The 26560-nt window shown below is 45.0% G+C and overlaps 1 protein-coding gene across 2 annotated transcripts; it reads left to right on the top strand.

Moving 5' to 3' along the window:
- LOC136583401 (transcription factor Sp1-like) lies at window positions 1-26560 on the top strand. 2 transcript variants are annotated; one of them, XM_066584242.1, is made up of 6 exons: window positions 1-115; window positions 614-696; window positions 13702-15076; window positions 17234-17402; window positions 18451-18650; window positions 20835-26560. In XM_066584242.1, exons 1-6 carry the CDS (start codon window positions 109-111, stop codon window positions 21140-21142), a joined length of 2142 nt encoding a protein of 713 aa, XP_066440339.1. In that variant the 5' UTR covers window positions 1-108; the 3' UTR covers window positions 21143-26560. The 2 variants fall into 2 exon arrangements, with proteins under 2 accessions (XP_066440339.1, XP_066440338.1); XM_066584241.1 differs by lacking the exon at window positions 1-115 and having other exon boundaries at window positions 333-696.

Genomic DNA, 26560 nt, shown 5'->3' with positions numbered 1-26560 from the left:
CCGCCTGTAGCCCCGCCTGCTCTCCGTCTCCGCCGCGCGGCAGGCAGGTTAGGTTGCTATCGTCAGCCGAGGTTTGTGTCTAAGTGCCTGCGTCCACCTCCAGACAAGATGAGCGGTAAGTAATGGCGGCGGCCTCTAGAGTAGCGTAGAACGGAGGGGAGGTTTACTAACAGGAGAGGAGGGGTCATAGAAGAGCGGAGAGGTCGGCGCTGTAGGCCGGTCCTGAGAGGAGGGTGAGGCCGGTGTTACCGGAGGGAGTTGTGTAGCAGTAGTGATATCCGCCCTCACCGGCCCTCCGCTACCTCGCCCCCTTTTTCCTTGGCCCACACTCGGAGGTGGTGGTGGCGAGGATCCCCTCCCTCCCGTCTCTCCACCTCTCCCGCCCTTTTCGCTGTCCCCCTGGGTGGGTGGGGTGGAAGGATATAGTTGCCCCCTCACCTGCTCTGACCCCTCCGTAACCTCCGGTGGCCGCTAGCATCATGGCTGAGCCCGGTGTCCCCCGCCCCGTCCCGGAAGTTATGTCCGTGTCCCCGTCCTGCCCGCCATGTTTAGTAATACGCAGTTCAGGATGTGCTGATGTTGTACTGACTGATGCCGCTTCTCTGCCCCGCAGATCAGGAGCCGACGGCCGAGGACATCAATGCGGGCAAGTCAGAGAGCCGGGCGGGAGGAGGCGGATATGTCCAGAAGGGGCAGGTATGTGCGCCCACCCTGGCAGCAGCAGCCCATCCCCCCTCTCGTTCACACTCAGTGCCAGGAGGAGGGTGCGGGGGGTTGGTTTGTCTCTGCTCTGCGGCTCCCACCCTTTGCTTGCCAACCCACCCACCCCTTTTACTCTCGACTGCCCACTTGGGGCTGGCTCCAGGAACCCATCCTCCTGCCCTGCTGCTGTCCCTCCAGTTCTCTGCTGCTCCTGACATGCTGGTTTGTTTACATGCTGGCAGAATGCGGATGGATGTCCCCTGGCTGTGAATGGGTTAATGAGCATGTTTTGGATGTGATTTGCTTCTATAATCTGTATAGCGCCACCCTATAGCGTAATGAAGTTCGTGCTGTCTTTACATGCCCCGTGAATGGACTGGTTTATTCTGAGCTCGCTGACATGTGAGATGGTTCCTTGTTGACCAACGGCCGGTATATTTACCGAGCCGTCTTTTGACGTGAATGACTTATTATATGGCTGGGGAGTCATGTGACCGGCCGCATAATCTTCTATTTCAGAACGTTCTATGTTAGAACCTTCAGGATGTTGCACATTTTTGCTTGTCGTCACACTTCTGGCCACCGCCGCTTTGCCTGATTTCATTAGAAGATTGCTAAATAATCAGATGGCAAATAGAGTATTCTGTGTGAGGGAGCGCGGCAGGTTTAACCTGCTTGTGTGCGGGAGGCTTTAAAGGGCCACTCTGGTGTTTTTCTCCAATTTCTTCATGGTGTAGCTTTTTCCCCCTAGTATATATGAGAGCTAGTGTTATCTCAGTTAGGCCGGGCTCACACGACCTGGTCGGATTGCGGCTGTGAGCCCGGCCAGTGACCCCGCATACCTCATTAAACTGTATTGCTGAGGCTCGCAGGTGGTCATGCGCCGTGCAGGTTTTTTCCCTTTCATTGTATTTCCTGCGACGTGGGTAACCACAGCGCACATGCAATGTCAATTGCGCATGGGCTGCGGGTCGGACGCCTCTATTGACTTCAATGGAGGTCGTCCGCATGGATCCGGCGGCACATTAGAGCATGCTGCAATATTTCTTCCGCTTGCATAATAAGCAGTTCGTATCCACAAGTGTGAATGAAGAAAAATAAAAGGATATGTCTTTCAAATGCCTGCGTTTTATCGCAGATCGTCTGTGTGACGGGCGATTGCATAATCTACAATACAAATCCGGCCATGTCAGATTAGCCTTAGTTATTTATTCCTTTCTATCTGAAACTCCTGGCTTATTTTTCTACTCAGATGGTCATGTGATCTCAGATCTCTTACGGGTTATGCTGTCTGAAACTAGTTAACTTCAGGGCTGTTGCATTAATCCTGAAACTGTCTGCAGGGGGCGACAGAATCTCCTATCACAGATGCAAACGAGGACTGCACCAGTCTAAACAGGCTGCCCGAGTGACCTGGTGATGTCACCAGCTCAATCCTTCACGCAGACAAGAATTGTGAGATTCTTGGCCTGTGTATAAGGCTCGTTAGTCGTGGAGTATAAGCTTTCTTCTGAAACAATGCTGTTCCCCAAATGTCAGGCTAAATCTTCTGGGGTGCTATGTTAATCATCTTCCAGTAGTTTGGCCGGGCGTTGTATAAATCACTACTGAGTAAGTCGCAACCAATTGGTAATGTCACTTTGTTCACTGCAATGTGTGTGCACACCTACCTTAGGATCTGCAGGCTATAAGGCAAGGCTGGCACTGCATGTACCTAATGCACACAAGAGCCTTGATGAATGTCTTGTGCTAGGCACACAGCAGACAGTCACCGCTGGCATACAGTGACCACTTGCCCTATTGGCATATGTATACAGAGGTCAGCTTGTCTGGGTGGGATAGGTAGGACCCTCATTGTCTCAGAACTGTACTACAGGATACCTTCACATAGGACAACTGACCGCTTCACTCCTGCTGTGATACTTCAGGGGGCGCTCCGATGTCTGATGCCACCACCACCCATTTTAGCTTTCTGAATACTAAATTAGAGGCTAATATAAAGGGTAACAAGCATGAATCTGACTGCCTAGTCCTGTGCTTACAACACTTGGCACTGAAGCACCTTGAACCTGCTTCCTGTTTGTTCTAGATGAGACAAATGGCATCCGATCATCTGTCATCCCCTAACATGGGCTGCAGTTCTGTGTGCTGCCTGTGACACGCGTGCTGCTGGACGGTACAGTTTGTAGCCTCTCCTGTGCCTTAGATCTCCATCTGTGGCTCTTGAGAATCCTGCTCACCATTTGTAGTCTCTGTGATTGTGATGCCTGGGCATGTAGATACCGGACCTACGGGCCATATTGGAGGTTGCAGGGGAGAAAACGGACATCTGTATGACGCGGTTTCGCTTTAATTTTCCATGCAGCCGGAGGAAAGTGAGCGGGTATCACTGGGAGAAATAAGCGGCTTAGTTTTTAGCCGTCTTAGTAGGATTTTTTTTTTTTTTTTTTTATGATGGGTCCGCCATCTTGCCTGATCTGCAGTTCAAAGATTTGTTATGCAGAAGCCGCATTGCTATAATGGTTTAGCGTATGGAGGCAGAGCGCACTAGACATCTCTTCCGGCTGCCCACCTCCATTCACTGAGCAGGCAGTCACTTGTAGATTAACGACTGTTTACACTAAGCAAGAAGTCGCTCAGTAGTTGCTACCGTTCAGTGAGCTGACACCGTGACTAGCGATTTCTTGCTCAGTACCCTGTCGGGTTCCGTGTTTATACAGGTTGACTAGTTATAAAATTTGAGGATAGTTGGGCCTGGTAAAAGTACCCTTAGGCCGCCTGCAGACGGCCGGGTCAGATCCCACTGCGAGAATTCTCGCAGCGAAACCCGACCCCCTGTCCCTGCAGGCACCAGTGCTGGTCTCGCCTGCTCCCGCGTTTCCGGCTCTCTGACGTGCCAGAGCAGAGCCAGCAGCCCAGGAGTGACATTTCTGTGCGGGCCTCTGCAAGACCCGCACAGAAATAGGACATGATTTCAAGCAGACAAATCGCGGCCGGCTGCCTGGGATTGCGTCTTCTGACGCAATCCTATGGCAGCTTCCACGGGCGGAAATTCCGCCCATGTGCAGGGGGCCTTATTCAGTTCTGTGGGAAGGTGTTGTGGACAGGGCTCTGGAGTTCATTAGCCAAACCTCCAACTTCTCAGTTTTCCCGGACTCCTAACTCCTGATTCAGACTTCTTCATATGACTTATGTTTAGGTGATTAATTTACTGTGTTAAAATAGTAAGATCAGGCTTTTCATCCACATTATGATAAATTAAGCCACATCCTATGTTCCAATTCTTAGTTACCAATGTTGATGAATAGGAAATTAGATGAATACAATGTATGTTTACAGGATAGTTGCATATTTTCCTTCATAGGAACCTAGGAAAATGTTAAACACATTATGCAGTCAATTCTATCATATTTATAATATCAATTTTTTTTTTTTATTTAAGCTACAGTTGGTTCATTTCTACCAGATTGCATCAGACAGACTCTATAGCCCTTGAGGTGTGCAGGGATGGAGTAGGTTAGCTGTGATCACCTATTGTAAATGACGGAGGTCTTCTATGCCTCCAGCTGTGAAGTCTGCAAGGTAAACTTCCAAAGCCGGCTTCACGTGACCGTATGGTAAAACACTGCATAAATATTGCAGCGTTTACTGGCATGTAGAGCTGCGGATCGCAGTTTGTGATCGCTTATGCCTGTGCATGACAGTGTATTTCACGCACGCTCTCATGCACTGGCTTCTTGGTTCCTGTGGGGGGGGGGGGGGGGGTGTTCTATCGTGTGTAATATGTGATAAATAGAACGTGCTACGTTTTTTTTCCGTTTGTTTTCGTGTAGATTATATACAATAAATATACCGGAGTGTGTATGGATTAATGAAAATCAATGTACTTTCATTGTGTCCATTCATCGGGTATTATGTGCACTGACCCCGCACGTGTAATATATGATGCTCGTGTGACCCTGGCCTAATTCTGGCTGTGACTCCTCTATTTCTCATCACTTGGACTCCATAACTGGCTCGTGTATCATAATTAGTAGTTGACTGTAGTAAAATGGTAAATATATATACAGCATGGCAGCACCTGATGAGTTCCAAGAGACATGCCTACACCAGATACATGACTATTGAGATGTATTACTGCCATATTTATTCATTTGTGGTTTCTGGCTCACATTTTGATCAAATCGGTTGTCTTTTATTTGGGGTTTCGTGGCGCTTATAGGGTGCTGTGAAGCAGTCTTGTGGTTTTGCACTAGAGCCACTATGGTGTGCCTGTGTATATGCCACTTTTGTCTTGGAGGTCCTGTCCTAACCATGTTCTTTCCTCTAGTATACCGGTAACAGCAGATGGATATTGATATGTTATTTCCAGTATTTTTATGTAGTGGAGCTGTAATACTTTTATTGTCTCCACCCAGAACTGCCTTCCACTTCACAGCGCTGTTTATAATATAGGTGTTCCCTGTCATTGTAATCCTGCCCGTGATCATGCGAAATGATATTACAGGACAGGAAATGTCACGCTGTTGTGAGGATTAGTGGGAAAATTGTAAGGCTGGGTTCACACAGGGCGAATTTGCCGCGCGGAATTTCGCCGCGGCAAATCCGCCCACGGCTGCTAATCTCGGGATTAGCCAGCCATGTGGACGAGATTTCTCAGAAATCTCGTCCACACGGCACGGCCAATCCACTGCTGTAAGTCCGGCTTTCAGAATATGCAGCATGTCCATTCTTTTTTTTCGTTCCGCTGCGGCCGCGCTCTCCTCTATGGGAGCGCCGGCCGTAGGGAAAGAGCGAGCGGCTGGGCCGCTTCAAAGCCGCGGCGGTTCTCCCGGCGGAAATCTCGCAGTTTTTGCTGCGGCCAAACTGCGGGATTCCGTCCTGTTTGAACCCAGGCTAAGTTATCAGCTGGTAGCGTGAGCAATAAAATAACACACACACCACCTCTACAGTGGTCTCACACAACCGGATTTCCGCGAGCTGATTTAAAATGTCAGCATGTTCTATTTTTTGTGTGGAATCGCGGGTACCCACGTCATTACCTAACTACGGCATGGGAAAAACATACATAAAAAAAAACAAACTGCACTGCGCATGAACAGTGGCACGCATTCAGTCATCCGCAATACAAAAGGCAAAGGTGCGCAGGGTTGCTAGCGGAGGTCAGACACGGATTCCGCTGCGGGCTCCAGCATGCGGAATCCAGATCACCCGTGAGAGACCGGCCTTATTGTGTGGATCAGGTTTTTATCGAACAATAAAAGATTTTGCATAGGCTAACACTGCGGCTCCTGGGTGATCTATGCACCCCTGCTCTAGAGGGCGCTCTCACTTGCCTCATGCATGTAGGAGGGTACATTTGGCTGAGAAAAGATGTTATGCTAGATAATTACATACAATGGGCCCATGCTGATATACTGTGATAGACTAGGTGCATACTGGCATTTTGGGTCCCTCTTTGTGTCTGGCAGAACTGTTACAGCTAGTGTGGTAATAGTCATACTTTAAAGGGGTTGTCTCGCGAAAGCAAGTGGGGTTATACACTTCTGTATGGCCATATTAATGCACTTTGTAATATACATCGTCCATTAAATATGAGCCATACAGAAGTTATTCACTTACCTTCCCTGCACTGGCGTCCCCGTCTCCATGGCTCCGTCTAACTTCAGCGTCTAATCGCCCGATTAGACGCGCTTTCTTCCTTCGGCTCGGTTCGGCAGCAGCGGCGTTCTGGCTCCGCCCCCTTCTATGCGTCATCGCGTAGCTCCGCCCCGTCATGTGTGCCGATTCCAGCCAATCAGGAGGCTGGAATCGGCACACGTGATGGGGCGGAGCTACGCGGTGACACGTAGAAGGGGGCGGAGCCAGAACGCCGCTGCTGCCGGGCAGACCCGAAGGCAGAAGACCCTTCTGCGCAAGCGCGTCTAATCAGGCGATTAGCCGCTGAAGTTAGACGGAGCCATGGAGACGGGGACGCCAGCGCAGGGATGGTAAGTGAATAACTTCTGTATGGCTCATATTTAATGCACGATGTATATTACAAAGTGCATTAAAGGGGTTGTCTCGCAGCAGCAAGTGGGGTTATACACTTCTGTATGGCCATATTAATGCACTTTGTAATATACATCGTGCATTAAATATGAGCCATACAGAAGTTATTCACTTACCTGCTCCGTTGCTGGCGTCCCCGTCACCATGGTGCCGTCTAACTTCAGTGTCGTCTTGCTTTTTTAGACGCGCTTGCGCAGATGGATCTTCTCCCTTCGGGTGGTCTCGGAAGCATCGGTGTTTTGGCTCCGCCCCCTTGTACGCGTCATCGCGTAGCTCCGCCCCCGTCACGTGCCGATTCCAGCCAATCAGGAGGCTGGAACGGCACACGCCATGGGGCGGAGCTACGCGATGATGCGTACAAGGGGCGGAGCCAAAACACCGATGCTTCCGAGACCAGCCGAAGGGAGAAGATCCATCTGCGCAAGCGCGTCTAAAAAAGCAAGAAGACACTGAAGTTAGACGGCACCATGGTGACGGGGACGCCAGCAACGGAGCAGGTAAGTGAATAACTTCTGTATGGCTCATATTTAATGCACGATGTATATTACAAAGTGCATTAATATGGCCATACAGAAGTGTATAACCCCACTTGCTGCCGCGAGACAACCCCTTTAATATGGCCATACAGAAGTGCTGACCCCCACTTGTTTTCGCGAGACAACCCCTTTAAGGAATAAAGTCCATACGCTTTAGGCCGCCTGCAGACGAGCGGGTCGGATCCGGCAGTGAGAATTCTCGCCGCGCGATCCGACCCGAGCGCGTACTCACCCGCGCCTGGCGGCCCCGGCTCTTTCATGTGCCGGCTGCCGCGCAGCCGGCGCATGCGCAGCCCGGAGCCGGCGGCCGGGTGGGTGAGTGCGTGCCCCGCAGAAAATTAGAACATGCCGCGGTTTGTTTGCCGCGCGAGATTTCGCGCGGCCAAACCGCGGCCGTCTGCATAGGAGTGCATATTTTAATGCACTCCTATGCAAACTTTCAGCGGCGGAAATCCCGCGGCGGGATTTCCGCTCGTCTGCAGGCGGCGTTAGATGACTTGCCGGAGTGTGTGTTTTTATTGGTTAGTGGGGAATAAGTAGCTGCAAGACACCTGGCATCTTATAGTATCGGGCCTTCTGAAATCAACATGTCAGATTTTGCACTAACATCGGAGGATAGTCAAGACAACCGCCATACACATTAGTTAGTTCTGCTGAAATTACTGGCTTTCATGAACTTAGTCTATTAAAGGGGTTGTCCCGAGGCAGCAAGTGGGTCTGTACACTTCTGCATGGCCATAATAATGCACTTTGTAATGTACATTGTGCATTAATTATGAGCCATGCAGAAGTTATAAAAAGTTTTATACTTACCTGTTCCGTTGCTGGCGTCCTCGTCTCCATGGTGCCGACTAATTTTCGCCCTCCGATGGCCAAATTAGCCGCGCTTGCGCAGTCCGGGTCTTCTGCAGTCTTCTATGGGGCTCCGTGTAGCTCCGTGTAGCTCCGCCCCGTCACGTGCCGATTCCAGCCAATCAGGAGGCTGGAATCGGCAGTGGACCGCACAGAAGAGCTGCGGTCCACGGAGGAAGAGGCCATCTTCAGCGGTGAGTAGAGAAGTCACCGGAGCGCGGGGATTCAGGTAAGCGCTCCGGTGAGCTTTCTTTACCTCCCTGCATCGGGGTTGTCTCGCGCCGAACGGGGGGGGGGGGTTGAAAAAAAAAAAAAACCCGTTTCGGCGCGGGACAACCCCTTTAAGGACCAAGTGCCATAAATATATGGTGCTTTAATCATGACCAATAATAAATATATGGCACAGGATTAAAGCTCCTGCAATCTAGCAGAATTTACAGAATAACAAAAAAAAAATACACGACTGATGCCATGAAACCCAATATCTATCCAACGTGTGAGGTTCCCGCAGATGTGAGTTTTTGTGTCAAACACCTCCCACCACTCGAGTACACTTGCAATCCTGGGAAACATCACATGGCGTGTACATCGCATGCTGTGCCACGTGTTTTTGAACCCCATTGAAAACGATGGGCAATCCGTTCTGAGGGACCGCCCAAAGATGAGATTTTTTTCCCCTGAACAGCGATGTGGGGGGAAAAAATCCCTTGTGTATATAGCCCTGTTCAATGGAATACGGTTCATATTCGTGCATCGCAATGCACAAATCTTGTGCGTTTTGTTTTCTTTTTTCGGCCTAAGGATGCAGGCCTTATCTTCACCCCATCCCCTATTTTTCTCCTCACTTTGATGAATAAGTTTTTTGTGTTTTTTTTTTTTTTAATTTAAACATTTTTTTTTTTAGCATAGTTGAGGGCTTGTGTTTTTGCAGAACGAGTTGTATTTTTCAATGGTACTATGTAATCCGTACCATATAATGGAGCTGACCGACTTTTGAATCCTAGTGGCCAGTGTGAGAACTGCAGAATCTCAGGATTTTTTTTTTCTAATGGTACATTGGAAACTCAAAACGACACCTAAGGGCTCTTGCTCACGTCCGGGTTGGATTCCACTTGTAAAATCTTACAACGGAATCGGACCCCGCGCCCCCCCCCCCCCAGAGATCCCATGCTCACCTGTCCGGATCTGCCGCGAGTGTCGGCCGGCACGCAGTGCAGAGTATGACGTGGATTTCTGCGACACTTCTGCTGTGCCCACAGCGTGGAGTATCGCGAGACGGACGGCTTCCATTCGCTGTAATGGAAGCCGCCTGTGTGGTGTTCTGCACAAATTAGAACATGCTGAGATTCTCCTCCCGCGAGTGGAAAATCGCAGCTGATTTCTGCTTGTGGCCATTGGAGAACCGTTTTACACAGCATGTCTATGGACGGACATTGCTGCGAAAATCGCGGTGGGTGTCTGACCGCAATTTCCACAGCGATAATCCGTCCGTGGGCATTTGGCCTTAAAGGGGTTGTCCCGCGCCGAAACGGGTTTTTTTTTTTTCAACCCCCCCCCCCCGTTCGGCGCGAGACAACCCCGATGCAGGGAGGTAAAGAAAGCTCACCGGAGCGCTTACCTTAATCCCCGCGCTCCGGTGACTTCTCTACTCACCGCTGAAGATGGCCTCTTCCTCCGTGGACCGCAGCTCTTCTGTGCGGTCCACTGCCGATTCCAGCCTCCTGATTGGCTGGAATCGGCACGTGACGGGGCGGAGCTACACGGAGCTACACGGAGCCCCATAGAAGACTGCAGAAGACCCGGACTGCGCAAGCGCGGCTAATTTGGCCATCGGAGGCCAAAAATTAGTCGGCACCATGGAGACGAGGACGCCAGCAACGGAGCAGGTAAGTAAAAAACTTTTTATAACTTCTGTATGGCTCATAATTAATGCACAATGTACATTACAAAGTGCATTATTATGGCCATACAGAAGTGTATAGACCCACTTGCTGCCTCGGGACATCTCCTTTAAGAACACAAGACAAAAATTAAGCAGGTTTACAAATTTTAATGTGGGGGAAAAACTAGTTCATATTGTGAAAACATATTGTGCTGACTGGTAGCGATCCTAGTGAAGGGGCTCCGCTCCGAGTTTTGGATTAGTTAAATATAGAAAATATGTGATTTTCTGATGACGTGTCTTGTAAGGGGTTAACCTGGAACGTCCCTGCTGCCACGCAGCTGGAGCTTTGGCAATGCTTGCTGCCTGCTGGACTTCACTTCTGGGTGCAGGTTCTCTTTGCCTCACACTTAAGCTTGGTCAAGATGAGATATAGATGGGGAGAGGGGTAGGTATCTAATATATATGAAGCGAGCTTGTGTCTCCGCTAAACACTTTTAGATGGAGGTCAAAATGTATTTACTAGCCACCAATGCCAGATGGAGCAACGCTGACTGTGAAGGGGTTTAAAACGCTTGTAATTTCCCTATTTAATCAAAAATATTTCCACCCATTGCATTTACTATTGTGCGGCCTAATATACACGTGGTAATCTGTTGAAACCTCCTATGTTCTGAAACTGAAAGGGAGGAGACACAAATTAGATATTAGAAAAAACTTTCTGATGATGAGGGTGATCAATGAGTGGGACAGGTTACCTCAGGAGGTGGCGAGTTCTCCTTCAATGGAAGTGTTTAAACAAAGGCTAGACAAACATCTGTCTGGGATGATTTAGTAAATTCTGCACTGAGCAGGGGGTTTGACCTGAGGTCCTTTCCAACTCTTCTATGATATTAAGACACAGGTCTCTACTACACTTTGAGTTTTTTTCTATCACTCATGTGGTCCTGCAGAGACTTTCCTGACTATTATTCCATGAGGTAAATTGGGCACACGGTGGATTGTGGCAGCTCATCTACTCAGGAGATGGTGTTACATCCTTCCCAGATTTGCAGGCTGACTTTTAAGGGAACTTTTCAGCATTTCTGAGCCCCTTTAACTACTTTAGGTGAGGGAACGGAGTTTTATATTCACCTGATGTGTCGTCCCAGCACTGTCCCCCCGAGATATCGGTGTGCGTGTACAGTATGGCGCCATCCAGAAGGCTGTGTGCATGTGCTTTACCATAGCGATCAATGAGAGATGTACACAGAGTTCCAAGGTGTGAACAAACTCTTAAGCATGCTGAAGAAAGACAGCTGTGTCCTGGTGGGCTTCCCTTTTTGCGACTTTCCTTCAAACTTTACAGTTTCACCACCTTATATCTGCCTTTTCTACTTTCCTGTCTCAGAGGGTGAGGCTGGTTTAGACCAATTTTCTGCACATTGTGGCACAAATGAACATAACCAAATGCAGGTATCCGCTGAAAAGTTGATGGACCAAGTTGTATTCTTATGGTCCAGGTCAGCTTAGTCCGAAGTGATAGGTGGTTTTGCTTGAAAAGCGTCCCGCATCCGCAGGTAAAATGTGCAATATCGGGCAGAGTTTCTCACCCTCATTTCACGCTTGTCCGTGTGAAGGTAGCCTAACAGATATATTGGTCTCAAGGACTCCGACTAGTAGAACTAATACATAAGTGAAAAATACTACACACAGGTAAAGTAAGCTAAGTGCAAGTTGAGTCAAAAACCATATAGTAGAAAAGTACCAACCAATGGCACCAGGAGACACCCTGCCGTGTTTGTTTCCTTTCTCAAGGGGTTACACTCCCACACCTCCTGTTATACCCCTCCCAATGAACATATGGTAGGAAGCTGGTGCTGGAGACAAGGTGGTGCATGAGTAGGAATTCGCAAGTAAAAGTGCAAGCTATACTCTGGTCGGAGCAGGGTGACGTGTGCGGTGTGATAAACGGCGAATTTATCCCCAATTTAAACACTGTATAATATAACCCATATCAATAATATAAGAAGGGGTATGCGGGAAATTCACCAAGGAAGATGCTACCAAACAAGTGCAATAAGTGAGATGAAATATGAGGATGAAGTTCATTAAGATGCACAAAGTGCAAACATGTGAGAGAAGAGGTGAAAAAAGAATATAAATATATATCTCAAAATAATAAACAATATTGTTTGTTTTTGCCATTCCTTTTTTCTCCGACAGGCCGGGCTCACACGAGCGTAATTTCTGTGTGTATTAAGTTCGCCGTGTACACGCCCATAATATGTGGTGAATGGAATCTATGAAAGTACCTTGATTTTTCATTGATCCGCTCATACTTGCGTATATTGATCGTGTATAATGCATAAAAAAAGAACACCATGTTCTATTTTATCGTGTGATGGAGCCCCAGTGTTCTCTGCGCACAAAAACATTGCACATACTCCATTACATTGCATATGTGCAGAGTTTTATACGCATGTTGCTAGGAAGCAAAACAAAGAAATTGTAGAGATCTCAGACTATATCCTCATTGCAAAAAACCATCTCCAAAATCTGTTGCCTGCTGTTCAAACTTTACTTCTGATGAACCGATCTGACTCATCCAGAGGAATTTGCCAGCTTGGACAGCACTAATTGTGAAATAAGCATGAAAAGAAGCAGCGTGTAGTAATGAGGTGATCGAAGTCTGTATACAAAAAAAACATCATCCATATAACGCTACCAATACATAGTCCGTGGCTTGTGCACCCTCGCCATGAAAAATCTCCCCTTCCCAGATGCCCCCATAGCAGTCCCCTGCTTCCGAAGAGAGAGAAATAATCTTTCGAAGGTAAAATGATTGTGCTTTAAAATAAACCTCCGAAGTTGTGTAATAAAAGCACATAAATTGCTGCTGTCCCATCTGGTGGTCCCCAGAAAGGAGCGGACTGCCTGCAGCCCCTCATGATGTCTTGTATCAGTGTATAATGACTCAATGTCAGCTGATACTAGAACATCTCCGGCTCCATACAAATCCCGTCCAATCTCCCTAAAACGCCCGTGGTGTCCCTATAGGAGGGCAAGTTGGTGACAAGGTGTTTCAAATAGTTATTAAATGTACGACAGACTATTGGTTTTATTTTGTCATTTTAGTTCTAGAAAGCCTGTGTAATCCCTGTGGCTATAAGCTGAGGCTGTATGTAAGCGCTGCGGCATTGATGCTCGATGCTGTCTGAGCATGGGGATGCTTTCCACTCTTCTGCACTTGCGCACTCTTCAACTTTATCTGAAGAATTGTTATATTGGAGTTCTTTATGCTGCAGTTGTCACTCTGTGTGGGCTCAGTTGCCTGGTTGCTGGTTTGTTCTCTTGATTATTGTCTTTGTGATTTGAAAAGTTGGAGAAAGTCCATGCGACAGCTGTTGGATTGGTCCAGAATTTTTGGATTCGTTCTGATTGATGTCTGGGAAATCTTTATTTTTGATAGTTGGTCTGCAGTGAGTACCTACCAGTATAAAGCTAATTCCTGCTATCTGCTAGACCCTTAGAGTGTGCTTGCTACTGTGATGCATGGATATCCCAAAGTAACCATCCCCCTCCCCCTCTACCCCTTGCCCAGAGCATTCTTATCAGAACTTTTTTACACTTATGAAGCTGTTTGTTTCACATTTGGCTGACTTTTTTTAAATTTCTCTTTCTTATAACTCTTGATAGGACTCCCAGCCTTCTCCGTTGGCTTTATTGGCTGCTACATGTAGTAGGATTGAGCCTCCTGAAAATGGAAATGGTGCCGGCCAGCAGCAGGGTGCAACAGAACTGGATTTGAGCACTGCCCAAATAGCACAGACAGCCAACGGCTGGCAGATCATATCGACGGCTCAAACCAAGGACCAATCTGGAGGAGATAACTCTTCAAAGAACCGTCCAATAGCCCCTGGACAGTATGTAGTTGCAGCGGCCCCGAATGTACAGAATCAGCAGGTCCTAGCCAGTCTGCAAGGTGTAATGCCTAATATTCAGTATCAAGTTATACCCCAGTTCCAGACAGTGGATGGGCAACAGCTGCAGTTTACCACTGCTCCTCAGGTCAATGTCCAGCAAGATGCCTCTGGACAGCTGCAGATTATCCCAGCTACAAATCAACAAATAATTACTACCAATCGCACTGGTGCAGGAAACATACTTGCTGCCATGCCCAACCTTCTTCAGCAAGCTGTCCCTATTCAGGGGGTTGGTCTAGCCAACAATGTCCTTTCAGGACAGACCCAGTACTTGGCCAATGTTCCAGTTGCGCTTAATGGCAATATCACCCTTCTCCCTGTGAACGCAGCTTCTCTGACGCCCACATCTCAGTCAGTGACACTGAGCACTCAGGATAACTCTCAGCCTGTTACTTCATGCGTTAGTTCTTCTCAGCTGGCCACCTCTCAGGCAAACACCTTTTTTACCAATGCCAATACCTTTTCCACCAGCACCACTGCTAGCGGTATGAACCTCTTGAACTGTACCAGTGGAAGTAGCACACCTGGGACCAACGTCCAAGTTCAGAGTTCTCAGAGATCCACTGGTCAGCTCAGCTTGGTGACAGACTCTGTTCAACAGGGCCAACAAAAAGATGGCGACCAAACTCAGCATCAACAGATTCTCATTCAACCACAGATTGTTCAAGGTGGACAGACTATCCAGACATTACAAGCTGCACAGCTTACTGGCCAAACCTTCAGTGCACAAGCCATCTCCCAAGATGCTCTACAGAATCTTCAGTTTCAAACTCTGCCCAACACTGGTCCAATCATAATCCGCACTCCTACAATGGGCCCCAACGGGCAGGTTACTTGGCAAACGATCCAGTTGCAAAACCTTCAGGTTCAAAATCCTCAAGCTCAGACAATCACTCTTGCTCCCATGCAAGGTGTATCGCTGGGGCAGGCAGGCAATGCCAATATGCAAGCTGGTACAGTGACCGTGAATGCTGCTCAACTTTCATCAATGTCGGGCCTTCAGACCATCAACCTAGGTGCCTTAGGAGCCTCTGGAATACAAGTACACCAGCTTCAAGGGGTTCCACTGACTATAACTAATGCAGCTGGTAAGTCTCTTACACATTTGTATTTGATTTGTAATAATTGGCTGATGGACAGAAGTGATTATTGGCCTTTTCTAGCTTGGACATGTAACCAATGCGACTAAGAGAAATCTCTTGGACAGGCTGCTTAAAGGCCATGGACACCTTTTTGGGCAATTTTTGTAAGGTTTAAAAAAAAAAGGGGGGGGGGGGTATTTTGGAGGCTGTCCAATAGTGAAGATTTTTTTTTTTTTTTAACAAACCCAATTTGTCTTCTGCATGCCCCTTTATATGGCAAACTGAAGACTGAGGCGAGGCTCACACAGGTAGAGTTCAATTGCAGAATCTGTGATCGGCGTCCATGCGATGAGTCTGCAACTAAAACGCAAGCATTAAAAAGCATGTACTTGCGCTTTTTTGTTCACACTCATGGATATGAATTGCATATTCCGCAAACGGTAGCAAAATCGCAGCATACTCTTAATTTGTCACAGAGAGCCTTCGTTGTAGTCAATGGAGACCGTCTGACCTGCGTATGGGCTGCGGGTACATTGCGTATGGGCAGCGGGAACTCGCATCATTGCTAAGCAATGATGTGGGAAATGCAAACATAGGAAGAAGAAAAAACTACTAACTGGCGGTGAGCTGCTGTGGTCATCCACGTTAGAGAATCCGCTACTGGCCTCCCGCATGCAGAATCTGGTCTGCACATATGAGCCTGGCCTGAGTTTCAAGAGACCCGTCAGTGAAGCTGGACTGAGGGCTTGGTGGTCAGTCCTTACCTCTTCTGTCCTGAACATTCTTATCAGCTAATTATTACCCTAACAAAAGTTTAGCATTGTTATGGTCATAAATTAACTGATTACTTTCAGGAGAACAGAGGGTAATCACACTGTTGGTCCAGCTTCACTGAAGACTTATGTTGACACTCGACCTGGAATTTTATATATATATATATATATATATATATATATATATATATATATATATATATATATATATATATATATATATATTTATATATATATATATATATATATGCAATGATGTAAAAGCTGTAGAAGACAAACTGCTAAATTTTTAGCTAAACCGACTGCAAAAATGATTTGCCTCAAATTAAATGCATTTAAGTGTGGGAAAATTTGAGTGAGCTCCGGACTGGTGTATGTGCCACACGGAAATGTTATTTCTGGCCACACAGGGTTAAGCAAACTGCACATAACGCCAGTTTTCACTTTTACAAGCTTGAGCTTTGTGTAGCCTGTGCAGGATGATGCATTATGCACCTCAATAAAGGACCAGGCAAAAGACTAAACTCAGATTCCACAAAATACTTAAAGGGGTTTCCAGGCAATTTTTATTAATGACCTATCAGGATAGGTCCATGAGGCTCATTTACATGCAATGAAGTGCTAATGGGCATTAGTGCCCATTAGCACTTTATGCAAAATGATCACTGGAACTTTCAATCGTTTGAAAGATTCTTTGCGTGTAAATGAGCCTTTAAATTGCCCTCTCCAGCAGCATGTCTCCAGTAGTTAAAGAAAACCACTTGCTATTTAGTGATCCTTTCCAGTGTCTTGCAGCTATCTGGCTATAGCGATGCATTGGTACATGCAAATGTGTCTTTTCTTCTTACAGATCCTTGCGTCTTGTAGCAGCAGCACTGGTTTAACTAGTTTTGTATATTTAAACTGCATTGCATAATACGGATTTGCTTGCAGCTACCGGACTCATAGCATTAATAAATAACGGCATTAACTGCTTATAAATATACTAACATGTATAATGAGTCATATGCTGGTAGACTGCTAGTACACTGACTGCTAAGACTGCCTGTCCATGGGCAATAGTCATAGCGTGATCTGCGCCCGCGGATCACGCTATGAAAAGCTTTCCATAGGCTAACTATTTAAATCGTGGCATGCTGCGCTTTGCCACGATTCTCCGCGGTGAGCCTATCTATTAGCTGACGTGGGAGCACTGACATGGGCATTAGGGCCCATTAGTAGCTTATGCAAAATGATCATTAAACGGTCAATCGTCCTATCTTTTGAACGATCCTCTTTGTGTGTAAATGGGGCTAAAGAGGGTCCTGTAACAAACTAGGGCATGTTTAAAATGAGTGTGGCATTGACCTTTTTCTGGGCAGCATGCAGATAACATTATTTCTCTCCGCAGGAGATGGAACCGGCCACTTAAGCATTCATGCAGCTGGTGCTGACGGTTTACATGAGGATCATTCTGCCATGGAAGAAGGTGAAACAAGCCCAGATCCTCAACCCCAACCTGGACGGAGGATGCGTAGAGAGGCTTGTACTTGTCCTTACTGTAAAGACAGCGAAGGAAGGTATGAATTGCAAATAAGGCAGCTCAGTGCTGTATAGTAAAGATGATGCCTTGCCATCTGCCCCTCAACACTGACCCGTTTTTTCCCCACAAGAAATACAGAAAGCAAGCATTACACGGCGACCATTTTTAAATCCATGGATCATCGGCAAATTAGGTCTTAACCTTTTTTCAATCCAATTTCCCTGCCACCTGCACACTCCCTAGCTCTTATTTATTTTTGGGTAGGAAAGTGCGTTGTGGATGCCTTGGAATTATTCAACAAGCACATAAAAATGATGTCATAATGATTTTATTAGCAATTTTTTGAAAATTAAACGTGGGATGATATGTATATTACATCTTCTTCGTATTAGAAACCTGTGTTAGACTTTGCCCAATATGAGAGCTACGCAGGGAAATCTGTAATGGGTGAGGTCCAACATTGGCTTGGAAAGGGTTAAAGGAGTTGTCTGGGCCTTCAAAAAAAATATTTTATTGACCTATTCTCGGGATGAACTATTTAATGTAATTTGCGTCTGCACTACCAAATGGGGCTGCTGCAGTATGGACAGCGCGATCTGCTTCCTGAGCCGTCTATACTGACAGCTGTGACAGAAATCGTCTGATCATCCTGAGTGGTAGAACTCTGCTGATCATCTGCCCTGTGGATGGGTCCTTAAAAGCAAAAATCCTCAAAGTCCCAGACAATCCTGCTTGGCTTCTGCTTCATAGCCACTATAAAATCTACATCTGAAGTACCGTATTGGTTTTAAAGGGAATGTCTGTAGGTGGAGCAGATGTTTCTGCATGCAGACTTGAAATCCGTGTGCAGAAAAATGACATGTCACTTAATACAGAATCCATGTCCTGAAACCACTACATGAATTTTGCCCATTGACTGGCCTATATCAAAGCGTGGATCTGTAGCAAGAAAGTAAAAATCTGTAAGAAATCCCTGAGAATACAGAATTTGTAGGTTTTGATTGAAATATGCATTGTACTAATAAAACCACAAAATAACCTAGTTTTAACTTCAAACATCTTCAATCAACTTTCTTTATTCTCAGGAGTTCAAGTGATCCAGGGAAGAAAAAGCAGCACATCTGTCATATTTCAGGCTGTGGCAAGGTTTATGGGAAGACATCCCACCTGAGGGCTCACTTACGCTGGCATACAGGAGAAAGGCCTTTTGTCTGCACTTGGGTGTTTTGCGGAAAACGTTTCACCCGTAGTGATGAGCTACAGAGGCACAAACGTACCCACACTGGTGAGTTGTGTATTAAGTATTGCCAGTCACACTCGTAGTGACAAGTATGGACCGAACGTGAAGGCCGCCTGCAAACTACCTGGTTGGATCCCGACCTGTGCCCCTGCAGGGACCAGTGCAGGTCTCACCTTCTTCCGCGGCTCCGGCTCTCTAATGTGTTGGCCAGCTGGCGCAGAGCGGAGCCGGCGGCCTGAGAGTGACATTGCTGTGTGGGGCCTCTGCGAGACCCACACAGAAATAGAACATGCCGCGATTTGTTTTCCGCTTGTGATTTCACGCGGACAAATCACGGCCGTCTGCCTAGGATTGCGTTTTTTAATGCAATCCTATGGCGGTTTCCACGGGCAGAAATTTTGCGGGAAATACCGCCGCAGAATTTCCGCCCGTGTGCAGGGGGGCCATACTTTTCACTCCCTATTTGGGCTTCTATTAGTTGAGACTATTACAAAATCATATCACGTGATTACTGTTTGGAGACTGTTGGGGCTCCTTGCACGTCTGTGGGAAAGAAAATGCTACGTTGCCAAAGCTGTGCATTGTATGACTGGTTTATATATATATATTTTTTTTCAATAGTAATTACTGTTAAGGCTGTTATTGTATATAAGGCCAGGCTCACACGACTATGATAAAACGCTGTGTAAAAATAGCAGCGTTTAACCAACGTATTGTTGCGTCTTTGCTAGCATTTACAGCGTATTTTATATGCGCTGTCATGCCCTTTTAGGTTTCTTCAATTTTTTATTTATTTATTTTTATTCCTCCTTACGTATGTCTCCTAGCAACATGCGTAAAAAATGCAGCACATATACAGAATGTAATTGCGTATGCACTGCAGTTCGAATGCATCCATAGAGAATAGGCCTCTGGCACACATAATACGTGGTTAAATAGAACATGCTCTGTTCTTGCACGCACAACATATAATGAATCGGTGTACTTTCATTGATGCCATTTACTGTGTAGTATTTGCACCTAATACACAATGCAAATACGTCAGTGTGAGCCTGACCTAAAACACATTTTAAAACTTGTATTTTTGTAGAATGTATAGCCACATGGTTTGTGTCTTGGTTTTTTTAGGGGGGGGGGGGGGTTAGGAAATTTGGAGCTCAGAAAGCTACAATTAAAGTTCCTCTTTAAGCAGTCATTGAATTAAAACACTCCAGATGCCTGCAGCCTGCATTGGGTGGCTTTTAGCTTTAGTAAGCAAATTCAAATATCCCATAAGGGGTGGCTTCCATCTGTTCAGAACCGTCCTATGTAAGCCATAGTTGAGTCCATACAAAGACTGTTTTGCTCGGGTGCTCCTGGCTCAGGGCGGCCCATTGATTTCATTAGGAATTGTCATTGCATCGGCATTGCAAGAGAACTGAATGCTTGAGGCACCTGGACGAGGGCTATTGGTTCTGTTTAATAATCAGAAACCAATCCTACGCAAATGGAAACCTGTTTTGTTTTTGTTTAACCTATTGAAAACAATGAGGGAACGTTAAAAGCATTAATTTAGTTTCTTTGCTCCAAAAACAGAACAGAGATGAAATTATAACTGAAAGCACTAACGCAAGTGTGAGTGTACTTGGTCAGATTTTTATGTCCTCCCATAGGAGCCTCTGATGCAGATATGAACTTGGCCTTATCTGACTAAAGTCCCATTTAGATGGGACGACCATCAACTAAATGACTGAGGGCTGACTTCACTGGTAAAGGCCTTTGGCAATCGTGGATAGCGTTTAGGTAGTCAGAGAACACTGCTGTATTGCGGGCTTGTTGCTCACAGCGAGAAGCCCGCGATCCAGCTGTGTTTTTTTTTTGTTCTTTTTTTTTTTTTATTCGGACGGAAGGTGAGCGACTAGTGTTTGTTTGTTTTTTTTTGTTTGTTTGTTTTATGTGTTACACAGAACAATTCTTGCTCATTTTCATTCATTTGAATTCAATTTTGAGCGATAATAGTCCCGTGTAAATGGACCTTTACACAAAGGGACTAAGTGAACAACCCCTATGCTAATCTGCATGGTATTTGGATCTCCATCCTTTTGGAATAAATTTACACAGGGTTTGGACTTGGTATGAAGAGGTTCATTTAATATTCTACTCAATATACTCCACTGCAAGTTATGTGAGCTGATAACATATTCTATTGATCTTGTAGAAGATAAGTTAACCTGTATGTGCTCTTTTTAGGTGAGAAGAAATTCGTGTGTCCTGAGTGTCCGAAACGCTTTATGAGAAGTGATCACTTATCCAAGCACATAAAGACACATCAAAACAAGAAGGGGCAGGCGGGACCAGTAGTCATGACAACAGTTTCAATGGAAGCAGGGACAGGCTCTGATGGAAGTGCTGCCTCCACTCCCACCCCTCAGGCCCTCATCACCACCAATATGGTAGCCATGGAGGCAATGACTCCCGAAAACATCGCCCGTCTTGGCATAAACGTCATGCAAGTGGCAGACCTGCAGTCAATCAATATCAGTGGCAATGGCTTCTGAGGGCCTTGTTCAGGCAGGACTGTAAATAATTGGGGAAATGTATTTGGGTATTGGAGTTGGGCTGTAAAGGAATGATGGGTCCAAAAGTGTCAAACATCTATTGTGACATGGAAGTTTGTGCCAACTTATCTTCTCACTTTTGTGTGGAAGAATCATGCTCTGTAGCACATTATTTTTTTTTCTCCCTCCATTCTCATTAATTAACGTTGTATTATCTACAGGGCCTTCTCTTTAGAAGGAAGGTAACCATGTATGTGTTAAAATGGAAAATCTCCAGTTATTAAACCTTGACCTGGTTCTGGCAGAGTGGATTTAAGCTTTACCCATGTGATAAAAAGGTTAATAATACCTTCTGATTACCTGAAGGAGAGCCAGCAGCTAGCCACTGTAAAGCCCTTGACTCTGTTGGGTGAAGGTTGTGAAGATGTTTGCCAGGACTTATCTATTCTTCCTTTTTTATTATAAATATATATAATAAATATTTCTATTTTCTTATATGTTCAGAAACAGAGGAAAAACTAAGGTACACCTGTAAACGTTGAACCTTTATAATTATTGTCAAAGCAATACATTTTTAACAAAATGCGCATATATATAGAGAATATTAAAACCTGAAAAAAACAGAAATGCCAAAAAATGTAATGTTATAACAAGTGCTTAGACCAAAATTTACTGTGGTCACTCTGCATAGCCTTATCTCGTTAGTACACTTTTATTTTAATTGTTTTGCTAATAGATTGCATTTTACATTGAATTTCAGGCATTTTGTCGGATTCTGTATACGTTTTCTCTAGTCTTTTCTCCACTAACATGACATTCCCATTGAGCAGGAAAAATTATCCTATGGTGGTCACAAACAGCTACTGCAGTATCGCCTGTCTTTTAACTGGCATGCGGTCTTTGATGAGATCCTGCTGCTACATGTATAACTAGTCTCTTGCTCTATTGCTTTGGTCAGGTTTGCAGAAAAAGATGAAATGCCTATCGGTGCACATGATTAAAGACTATAGACACCTTTTTGAGAATCTTTTCCCCACCCCCCACTTAAATGCATTCTTCTACATATCATTGTATATAGTAACTGCATTCTAAGGGCTCGTTTTATTTATTTATCCTAACTCTCAGACTCTATTTGAGCATTAAATTGGGTGAACAAATAGCAGCCGCAAGCACGTTGTGGTTGATGTACTATTTTATTGTTTAGGGGAGGAGAGGGGGGGCATTGATGGGAATCAAAAAACAATCTTTCATCTGAAAGAACCCACAAGAAACCATGGGTTCTTTTAGATACACTTTTTTGACGCACCTACTCAGTGTCAAAACAACTGTTGTGAGAGAGGCCTAAGGGTGACTTTACATGGTACAACTATATGCAAAGAATAAGTGTTTTTCAGCAATAGTTGTCTCTTGTAAACACTGGATTCGACAGCATACTGAGCAAGAAGTTGCAAAGTAGTGGCTCTCACTCAGTGTAAACAGGCAGTTTTTCTTTGACTGGAGATGGGCGAAGCAGCGGGACGAGCTCTACGTGCGTTCTGCCTCCATTCATAGAGCGACTATCGCTCCTTTATGAAAGCACAAGAGCGACAGTTGTCCCGTGTAAAGTAACCCTGAAGCCAGTGTCACACGGACCTAAGTGCATTTGCGCAATCAGTGTTTTGTATTTTTACGCGCAAGTGCGTGTTTTACTGTATGCGTTATGTTGAAAAACACGCAAGCATGCTCTCACTCATTGAAATGGGCAGTTAAGTTGGTTCAATATGTGCTGTTTTCGTGCTTGGATACACGGGAAAATAAAGCGTACTGCGTGGCCGAAATGGATGCACAAAATACGTGCATGTGAACAAATCCATTGAAATCAATAGGCTCTGTTCACTACATATTGTATGTGACACAGCCCTGAGTCTCAATATGAGATCTGGCAGTGAAGCTGGACTAACTGCTTGGTTTCCCTCCGTTTGTTCTTTTGTGTTTTTTTTTTTTTATCAGCTAAAGTTTTTGTGGTCAAAAATTAGCTAATCAGTACAGGACAGATAAGGGCAGAAAACCAAGCCATCATTCCAGTTTCACAACTGAGATTTAGACTGCGGTTACTATATACAGTGATACCTAGAAGCTGCAGAAGACAAACTACAAGCAGCATGAACCCATTGCCCCTGTGTATGTTCTAATCTGAAACTTGGGGGCTGGCTGGTTGCGCCAGCCTCTCCCTGCCTGCAGCATTGAAGGTTGACTGCTCTTTATGCACAAGCAGGGAGAGAGCTGTCGGTCTTCATGCGGGGAGAGACCGCTATAGCCACCCCTTGTCAACTCAGCGTCAAACTTCATACAATTGGGCAATAGACTTTTCAGTCTTGGGGTGGAGGGAGTTTCCTCCTGACAGATGTCTTTTGAGGTCAAACTGTATGCAAGGAGTTACCCAGATTGATCAGTGATGGATGAAGAATTTGAAGGCTTGAACACAAGATTCAGGTGCTAATATGCAAATTCTACTTTATAGTCCCTGATGGTGGACGGTCCATTTAGAACTGAATACTTCAACGAAGCAATAAAATGCAATGGACAGTAATGCACCAGTGTAGTGAACTTGTGCAACCAGATTCTTCTAACTTGCATTTTATAGGTCGTGTGTTGGCAATATATAAGCTTCTACTTTTTCTGACTGGAGGATTATGGAAGAGTGCTCGCTGCTTTTGGGTATTTGACGCAGTGTCTGTGCGGTGGGAGTTTTGCTCCTGACACTGAATGTTTTAAAACACCGCAATGAACGTAACCGTTCCATCTATCCGTGTCCCCGTTTGCTCACGTTCTGACACCTTTTGCATAAGTTAGTGGAGAGGTCTGTTTAGTTTTGTTTTCTTGTTAGAATGACTTGTGTAAATATACATTTATGGAAACTGTATTTGATTGGGGCTTCCACCTACATAGTTTTATATAAATATATACATGCAGCCTACACATATGGAAACGTACTATATAGTGAATTTACCCCCCCGGGTATTTCTGGTCATCCTAAAGAATAAGGTAAAAGCGTACAGATCTCATACTGCCGTGTTTCTCATCGAATTCTCGGCAGATATGAAATGTGTGCATCTGGCCTTCACTCCAGAAGTGGAGGTTGTGTTCGATCGAAGGCTAATGATGATTGCAGCTGGAAAGCCAGTTGCATTTAATGGAGATGTTTTTTTGTTTGTTTTTTTTTTCTTAATGACTGTGCCTTAATCCGTCGTCATGTGGCTAGACCATAAATGATTACTTTGTAAGGAAACAAGGTCGATTAGTAAGGAGCTATGCATTATCATCAACTGTTGTCATTCGTATATCACACAACTTTTTTTTTTTTTTTAAATACTTGTCCCCCCCCCCCCCCACACACACCTTTTCCAGTATCACGTCTTATGCATTGTACTTTATTTCCAGCATTTGATACCTATGTAATTGCTAGAAGTTTTATTTTTTAAACCTATGATTTCTGTGACCCATATATCTGTTGTAAATAAAGGACCGCTTTCTGTTTCTGTCAAGAGGCTTCATATTTGTTTCATTTTTGCTTTGCAGTTAGTTTAGGAAAGCAATGAAATTCCATCAGAAGGTTAGAAAAGTTTTTATTCTTGTCGGTATTAATACGATGTACGCAAGTAAGTGTCATGGCAGCCGAATGTTAAGGGGTTGTCCTCTGAAAAATATTAGGCTGGATTTAACTAGAAATACTTTTTTTGCATTTACTTATTAAAAACCATATTTCTCACCCCAGATATTCAAGGACTAAGGTTTTTCCAATAGTGTCAGTTTCTGTTTTTGGTTCCCCCCCCCCCTTTTATTGGAGTGTTTGTTTTGGTCAACTTCAGTAAATGCTCTGAGGTGTCTTTCGGTCCCCCCCCCCCCCCTCTGTTAACCCTGTCTCCTGTTATCGTTGGTTCTCTGTCTCTTCTGACGACCTAAGACTCAGCAGCTCATCAAGCCAGAAATCCCTCCACATACCCAGCAGAGCAGAAAGATGCAAAATTGAGCTGATGCAATAATGGCAGAGGTAAACACAAAGTGGAGGTGGCATTCTAACATTAGTCCTGGAATGTCTGGGGATGGAAACTTTTTTTTAAAGGATTTTAATAATTGGATCTAATTATAAACCCTTTTCTTGTGAGACAACCCCCTTTTAAAACCTAACCAAAGTGTTAACATGCCTGACCAAATGCCAGAGCATTCAAGACCTATCAGGAAGTTGTACAAATGCCTAATTTTTAAGGGTTTTGTCACCATTTTTAGAATTTTCAGGTCCACTCTAATACCCCCTGTTCATTGGTATTTTATATTGCCGCCATTTATTTGAATGGGACTGCGCTGTAACGCCAGACACAAGCATTGGGCAACAGTGAAATGGTTTCTGGAGGGAGGGAAAAAGGGAGGTATCCTGTTATGACATTGAAAGGTTAGTGACTGGATAAGTTGTATTGTATTGTCATGACAGACAAGCCTGTATGTAGGTAACAGGTAATCTTCTGTAGCCAAGAGGTGATGCCTCATAAGGCAGTGTATTGTCAAGCAATGCGTCCAACATACTAATGAGGTTTAAGTAAATTTTAGCAGCGTTGGACTATAAAGGGTTTTATTAGTTATGCTTCTATACAACATGTTTTATTGTTTTTTTCCAGTAATGTCTACAAAGGTGCTTGGACACCTTGATGAGTAATTGGAATCCCTGGTGTCATTTGGACAGGGCGGTGTGTGGGGAATACAGGTCTACATGTCTAATAGTGACTGCATGTAAAGTGACTTCGGTGGAGGAGGTTCTCAATGTTTTTCCATCTATTAGGATATAATCGGGTTCTCACATATTGTGTTATAAATTGTCTGGTGCAGTTTGGCTCTATTATATTATGTGCTGGGGTTGTGTATTCTGGAGTGTAATGAGGTCGGAGCGGCTCCGTTGTAAGTGTAGGGTGGCCATCCAATAAGTTGACCCTCCTCTTTATAAGATTACTCTTAACCATGCATTTAGTCTATGTAAGTTGTGAGATGAGCTGATGACCGGGAATGTAGATGATGTGTTTGGTTTCGTTTTTAGTGTTTTTCAAATCAATATTTTTGTACTTTGCTAATTTTTTGTCAGATCTGACCTTCAAGTTTATTCCTCTGTTGACTTTGATTTTTGGGCAGTATTCTTCAAGTCATTAACTTTTTTCCTAAAACCTCTGGGAATGTATAAACCGTGCCTAAAACTCTTAACACTGGCAATAACTAAAAGCGCAACTATAATTAAACCTTTTGTAATGTTCTATGATTTTTTTTTTTGTTTAAATCCTGGTGTAATATGGGAAACATTTTAAAACCATTCTTTTGTACAAAGGTGACAATTACTGTAGTTTATAACTCATTTGTAAAATTACCTTTTTTGTTTTTAATAAAGTTTCAAGAGCA

This window comes from Eleutherodactylus coqui, chromosome 1, assembly GCF_035609145.1.
Source record: "Eleutherodactylus coqui strain aEleCoq1 chromosome 1, aEleCoq1.hap1, whole genome shotgun sequence".
Taxonomy (NCBI): domain Eukaryota; kingdom Metazoa; phylum Chordata; class Amphibia; order Anura; family Eleutherodactylidae; genus Eleutherodactylus; species Eleutherodactylus coqui.
Note: the sequence above shows the minus strand (reverse complement) of the source record. Positions and strands in the feature narration are given on the sequence as shown.

Coding starts and splice junctions, on each gene's coding strand:
- LOC136583401 (XM_066584241.1), top strand. CDS start 592: ATGCCGCTTCTCTGCCCCGCAGATCAGGAGCCGACGGCCGAGGACATC. Junction 697..13,701: donor GATATGTCCAGAAGGGGCAG/GTATGTGCGCCC, acceptor AACTCTTGATAG/GACTCCCAGCCTTCTCCGTT. Junction 18,651..20,834: donor GCACAAACGTACCCACACTG/GTGAGTTGTGTA, acceptor TGCTCTTTTTAG/GTGAGAAGAAATTCGTGTGT.